General features: G+C 38.2%; 1 protein-coding gene across 12 annotated transcripts in view; it reads left to right on the top strand.

Moving 5' to 3' along the window:
* Window positions 1-6,753, top strand: part of RALGAPB (Ral GTPase activating protein non-catalytic subunit beta) — a 101,845-nt gene that overhangs the window by 53,246 nt on the left and 41,846 nt on the right. For 6 of the 12 annotated variants that reach the window (XM_032294960.1, XM_032294955.1, XM_032294953.1 and 3 more), the window contains 4 exons: window positions 1,471-1,535; window positions 2,687-2,816; window positions 4,270-4,278; window positions 4,967-5,100. In XM_032294960.1, coding sequence (XP_032150851.1) covers window positions 1,471-1,535; window positions 2,687-2,816; window positions 4,270-4,278; window positions 4,967-5,100 — 338 coding nt within the window. The remainder of the gene's footprint in view (window positions 1-1,470; window positions 1,536-2,686; window positions 2,817-4,269; window positions 4,279-4,966; window positions 5,101-6,753) is intronic. The other 6 variants (XM_032294962.1, XM_032294961.1, XM_032294957.1 and 3 more) reach the window with 3 other exon arrangements.

The following is a 6,753-nucleotide window of genomic DNA, read 5'->3' as shown; positions in this document are numbered from 1 at the left end:
CCCTCCCTCCCTCCCTCTCTCTCCCTCCCTCCCTCTCTCTCCCTCCCCTCTCTCTCTCTCTCCCTCCCCAGGAGGGGAGCACACTCTCTGAACCCAGGAGGGGGAGGTTGCAGTGAGCCGAGCACGCCACTGCACTCCAGCCTGGGCGACAGAGGGAGACTGTCTCAGAAAAAAAAAAATCATGAGAGAAAATACATTTGTAGTACTGTACTGTATTTATTGATACTATAAATTTTCTGTTTACAAGATGAATCATCTGAAATGTTGGGTAGTTACAGGTGCAGACCCTGATCTACGGTACATATCAAGCAACTCAGCTTTTTCTTGTAATGTCATGACTTCTCTCTGCTTCTTGGGAGCACTTCCAGCATCACTAGTGGCACTTTGTATGGGTCCCACGGTGTTAGTCAGGGTTCATGGTGTTGCACTAAACATTATGAAAATATGGGAGAACCATGATATGCAATTTACTGCAATATTCAATCTGCTAGAGAGGTGAACTACTCACATGGAGATGGTTAGCATCACATTGTATTTTAGGGAGGATACTCATTAACGCTTCAGCTCACCCCACTAACAACAGGAGGAGGGAACAAAATTATTACAGAAGTAGAGTATGTACTACAGTTAATTTTATGCAGTTTTTTAATAATGCATCTTTGTTTACATTTCTCTGAATTGCAAATGGCATCAAGTATGGTCTGTGTTTGTGTATATAAGTTTTGATACATTGTATCTTTTTAATTTATTTTTAGAGACAGTGTCTTGCTTTGTTGCCTACTTTGGTCTAGGGCTTCAAGTGATCCTCCTGCCTTGGCCTCCCAAAGTGCTAGAATTACAGGCATGAGCTACCCTGCCCAGCCAATTTTAACTTTTTATAATTTTTTTAATATTTCTTTCTTTTTTTTTTTTTTTTTTGAGGTGCAGTCTTCCTTTGTTGCCCAGGCTGGAGTGCTGGGGTACGATCTTGGCTGACTACAACCTCCACCTTCCAGGTTCAAGCAATTCTTGTGCCTCAGCCTCCTGAATAACTGGGATTACAGGCGCATGCCACCACACCTGGCTAATTTTTATATTTTTAGTGGAGATGGGATTTCACCATGTTGGCCAGGCTAGTCTCGAACTCTTGACCTCACGTGATCTGCCCACCTCAACCTCCCAAAGTGCTGGGATTACAGGTGTGAGCCACTGCACCGAACCATTTTTTGGATATTTTTGTGCTATACAGTTTGGGAGTTTTTTCAAATTGTCACAGATCTTCAAAAAATTTTCTAACATACTTATTGAAAAAAATCTGCGTATGTACAGTTCAAGCTCATGTTGTTCAAGGGCCAACTGTAATTTCCTAGGTATTTCAGGAATGTTCAACCAAAATGATATTCTTATCTCACTATTAATCATATAAAATGTCTTAGCAATTTTAATATTCTTGTATATTTTATATAAAATACTGTTTTTTTGTTGTTGCAGGGGCAATGTTAAATATTGTTCAAGATTCAGCACTTTTAGAAGCCATCGGTTGCCAGATGGAGATGGTAAGTAAGACATAATCTGTCAGAGAATATCACTTTTGGATTTTATGTAAATTATATACCAAAATGTCCATCTTTGTGAATTTTAAAGGCCTTTGGTTTATAAATCCTGGTCATTGGCTCAGAAGGATTCTGTTTAAAAATAACGTATATTTTGAGGATTACTTTTCAGTGCCTCGTAAAAGCTGTACATTAGGTCCTCAAGAGATTCTGTATGAGAGAAACTTCAGTTAAATCCAGTCTTTATTCCTGAACAGTATCTACTTAAAACTCTTACTTGTTTTGCTGTGGTGACGAACTTGGTTGAATAACCTAGGAAAAGCTCTAGCCAGCAAGCATCTAGTTTAACTTTTTCTTTCTAACCCCTCTAAACCTAAGTTTGAAGGTCCCGCAAAGCACCAATGCTTCTAAATAAAAAATGCTTCTCAGAGACTTCGAGTGCTCTCTGCTTTGTCTTCAAGATATGTGATACACCTATACTTGGAGTAGAGGCAGGAGAATGGGGGGTTAATAGGGTATACTAGGATAAGCTGGGTAGATGTAGGATGAGTGATCAAATTATTATTAAGAAAATTACACTCATGTCTCTCTAGGTGGTTAATAATAATTTACTCATCTGAATATAATGAATTGTGTTTATATGGGGAAAAAATTAGGGAAGTCTAATAGATAGGTTTATTAGCACCTCTACATATCTTCATACTAACCCTAGTATTTTATTGTTTGTGTTTTCTGATATAACCATATTTGAAAGTTGTTGTTGTTTGTTTATTCATGTTTTTTAAGCTTATATTTCTGTTCTGAAGCTTTGCTTAGGAGGCACTAGGGTATTTTCCTTAAGGACCCAGAATCAGTAGCTGGTGAAGTCTAGTGAAGTTGAAAAAGCTGGGCTGGCCCTTTGTAAATAGTGGCAAAGAAGACCCCCAGTATGGACACCTGTAGTAGTCAAACCCTTCGTACCCTCCAGCAGATGTGTCTATGTAAAAATACCACAGTGGTTTTAATCCTTTGTCAGTTTTTATCTGTTAATATCAGTTTGTGCTATTCAGTTGGCACATTCTGTTTTATCAACAAGGTTTTTAATGATTGACTTTTATTTATACTTGTAAACTGTGATGTAACCCTCAAACACTTGATTCATTCCATTTAACTAGGGTGGTGGAGAAAATAACCTGAAGAGTCATAGTCGCACTAATAGTGGTATTAGTTCAGCAAGTGGCGGAAGCACGGAGCCCACAACTCCCGATAGTGAGAGACCCGCTCAAGCTCTCTTAAGAGATTATGGTAAGTCATGTTTCTTTTGAAATTCAAAGTTTAATAGAATGATTTTAATGCTCACATTTATAAAACAAAAACATTAAAATTTTAATGTTCATGATTTTTTTATGTACTTAAGTGTGATAGAGAGGATGTCAGTCTAAGAAGCTAAGAGAAAGAAAACAAATCTTTTTAATTTAGCTGTATAGCTTTTGTGTAGTATATTAGATTTGGGGTAGTATATTAGATTTTATAATTGATAGTAGTGGGTGATCCGGAAACATTTCTGCATTCTCTACTATGTGTGGTGGTAGAGAACCAAATAGGATGTGGGCTCTGCCTGAGAGCTCACAGTATAGTGGCAGAGATGTCCAATAAGCCAATTATTACAGTGTGGCAAGGAGGGTGATGGGGGATGCATTAGATAGCAACCCAGAGGAGAGCATCTCTTCATGTTAAAACCTGTGTACCCTACTCACTAGGTTCTTTAGTCCTGAAACATTTTTATTTTCTGCCCTGCCAACTAAAACATTTGCCAGCCAAGCATCCTATACAGGGTTTTCCCCTACCTTGGGCAGTTGTTTTATCGGTTCTGTGAGTTTGTGGAGTACCTTTTATGTTTTTCTACACAAATATTAACAGTGTATTGAATCTGTTGAGCATTTATCCAACTAGATTGGAGTGATATCTAGATTCTTAGATGTGAGCTTAATTTTTTAATCATCTAGAGAGTTCATGACCCATGTTCATGAATTCATGAGGCATGTTTCTATGATTTAAGTTTGCAACATGTATCCTTGAACATGTCAGATACATAAAGCCATTATGTGGATATTTGAATAACACCTTTAAATATATTTGTAAAGAAGTTATTTAAATTATCTTATTCACTGTGTATGTAGATTTAGGTATTCTATAGATTGAAAATTTATTGTTCATGCTTTCTGAAACATGTTTAAGCTAAATAAATTTGTCATTACTGGCTGCGCACAGTGGCTCATACCTGTAATCCCAGCACTTTGGGAGGCCAAGGTGGGCAGATCACCTGCGGTCAGGGGTTTGAGACCAGCCTGGCCAATATGGTGAAACCCCATCTCTGCTAAAAATACCAAAATTAGCTGGGGGTGACGGCGGGCGCCTGTAATCCCAGCTACTTGGGAGGCTGAAGCAGGAGAATCACTTGAATCTGGGAGGCAGAGGTTGCAGTGAGCCAAGATTGCACCACTGTACGCCAGCCTGGGCAGCAGAGCGAGACTCCATCTCAAAAAAAAAAAAAGAAGTTTTTCATTACTGCATGTGTTCTAATATAAATGTTTTAAGTGATTGTTTGTTTCAGCATTTTGAACTGGTGTTAGTGAGCTCTGCTTGTAATGTCGTAAAATATTTTTTACTAAGAAATCCTGATTTGTGTTAGTGTCGCATGAGTGTCTCTCTTTAATGATCATTCCTTTTTCTGTTGTCACTGCCCTCTTTCTGATAGGATCGACAGGTATAATGTCCCTAAAGCCTTTTTTTTTTGTAAATTCAGTTTGTCCTTATTTAATTTTTTCTAATTTTCTATTAGCTAACTAGTAATTACTTTTAAATATAGATTGGAGCCCAAATAAAAATACAGTGGCTTGGTTATTTAGTTTTTTTTTAGAAATATTAAAGTAATCTTGGAGAATTAAATGTTAAAGTGTGTTTGAAAAGGCATTGCATGTGAGTTTTGATGGTTTAAACTCTGTAAGTAATTTCAACAGATGCTTGCTTTAGAGTAATTCCCAGCATCTGAGGAGGCTGTAAAATTTCAATTCTTTCCTCTATATCAGTTTTAAGGAAATAATTGATAGCCTTTTCATCACTTTTTGAAAATGTAGCTCTCTCTGAGTTGATAATTTATAAACTTTAAGATTTACATTGTTATAAAAATGATACTGAAACTGCCAAATCCCACAGTTGTGTGAAAGTGCGTGAACCAGGAGCTAGAAGCTGCTCTGGTCCAGCACGTGTGCCTGTGCACCGTTCAGTCGGACTTGGCACTCAGGCCAGTGGGGTGGGGAGCGTAGCACTGTGTGGGTGCCCGTCATTCTCACTGTGGCTGCTATGGTCTGTGCCTAGTGGATGCTGTGCTTCTCGTTACTAATGCTTAGTTGTTTTCCCTCCCTGTGGGACGTGGCATTGGGGTTATATCCTAGCTCTTAATACAGATTCAGCTGCTGGGCTCCTGATTCGCAGCATTCATCTCGTCACTCAAAGACTCAACTCCCAGTGGCGCCAAGACATGAGCATATCACTGGCAGCTCTAGAGCTCCTCTCTGGCCTTGCAAAGGTGAGGAAGACAGTCCTTTTATTTTAACCCAACAGCTTTTGGCCTTGGCTCTTTTTTCTGTATCTCTTGACCCCTTGTGTGGGTATTTCCGTGTTGATCACTAGTGTTGATTTAGTTTGGTTTATATCCAAAGTGTGCAAAATTGAGCCTCCAAGTGAAGTTTTACAAAATGAACTTTACTGTTTAAAAATAGGTTCAAAGAGTATGAATGAGATTTTTACTGTTAAATTATAGGAAACATTTCAATACTTGCTATTTATTTATTTGCATATAATAGAATACATATTGATTTTGTAAAAAGTGATTATCTTAACGTATGCCATTTGGGATTACCTGTGGCTCTGCCATCTTCTATGATCAGAGATAAGTGAAAATTGGCTACACTTTTTTTTTCATTTGTTTTGTTTTTTGAGACGGAGTCTTGCTCTGTTGCCTAGACTGTAGTGCAGTGGTACAAACTCAGCTCACTGCAACCTCTGCTTCCAAGCAATTCCCCTGCCTCAGCCTCCTGAGTAGCTGGATTACAGGTGTACATCATCTCGGCCAGCTAATTTTTGTATTTTTAGTAGAGTTGGGGTTTCACCATTTTGGCCAGGCTGATCTCAAACTCTTGACCTCAAGTGATCCACCCACCTCGGCCTCCCAAAGTGCCGGGATTACAAGTGTGAGCCACTGCACCCGGCCTTGGCTACGCTTTACAGATTTCTTTCACACCTGGTATTTCAGTTTTGTGGAACCTTAGAACTGGGTGGTCATTTGTGCTTCTCTTAAGCGTATACTTTCTTTGGAGACTAAATTTGCGTAATATAAAATTAGCCATTTAAAAGCAAACAATTCAGTGACTATTGGTACATTCACAATGTTGAGCAACTCCTACCTCTAGTTTCAAAAAGTTTTTATCACCCCTAAAGGAAACCCATACCTATTAAGCAGTTTTGCTTCAGCTCCCCCACCCCTCCTCCTCTGACAACCACCAGTCTGCATTTTGTCTCAATGGATCTGCCTATTCTGGACATTTCATATAAATGGAATCATACAATGTGTGACCTTTTGTCTCTGGTTTCTTTCACTTAACATAATGTTTTTGAGTTTCATTTACGTTGTAGAATGTGTCAGAACTGTATTCCTTTTTATGATTGGATAATACTTCATTGTGTATAACAGTTTATCCATTTATCACTCAGTGGACATTTGAGTTGTTTTCATCTTTAGGTTATTGTCAGTATTGCTGCTATGAACATGTATGTACATGTATTTGTTTGAATACCAGTTTTTCAGTTCTTTTGGGTGTACACATAGGAGCAGAATTACTGGGTTATATAGTAACCCTATGTTTAACTTTTTGAGGAACTGCCAAACTGTTTTTCATAGTAACTGAATCATTTTACATTCCCAATGTATGAAGGTTTCACTTCCTTTGCATTTTCTCTAACATCTAAGTGTTTTCTTGTCAGTAAGATGAGCAGGATTATCTTACATATAATACATAATTGAGGAAATAAATAAAATATTTTGTGAACAAAAAGATAATAAACAGGTGCTACTGTCTGGGATGATATGGTTCAGACCCTCGTTTTTCAGTTGTGGGAATAGGTGTCAGAGGCTGTGACTTACCTAAGCCATAAGAAACAAAATAAGCAATAAAACCTAAGA

Source organism: Sapajus apella, unplaced genomic scaffold (genome assembly GCF_009761245.1).
Source record: "Sapajus apella isolate SASKATOON/1434 unplaced genomic scaffold, GSC_monkey_1.0 scaffold33, whole genome shotgun sequence".
NCBI lineage: Eukaryota > Metazoa > Chordata > Mammalia > Primates > Cebidae > Sapajus > Sapajus apella.
Note: the sequence above shows the minus strand (reverse complement) of the source record. Positions and strands in the feature narration are given on the sequence as shown.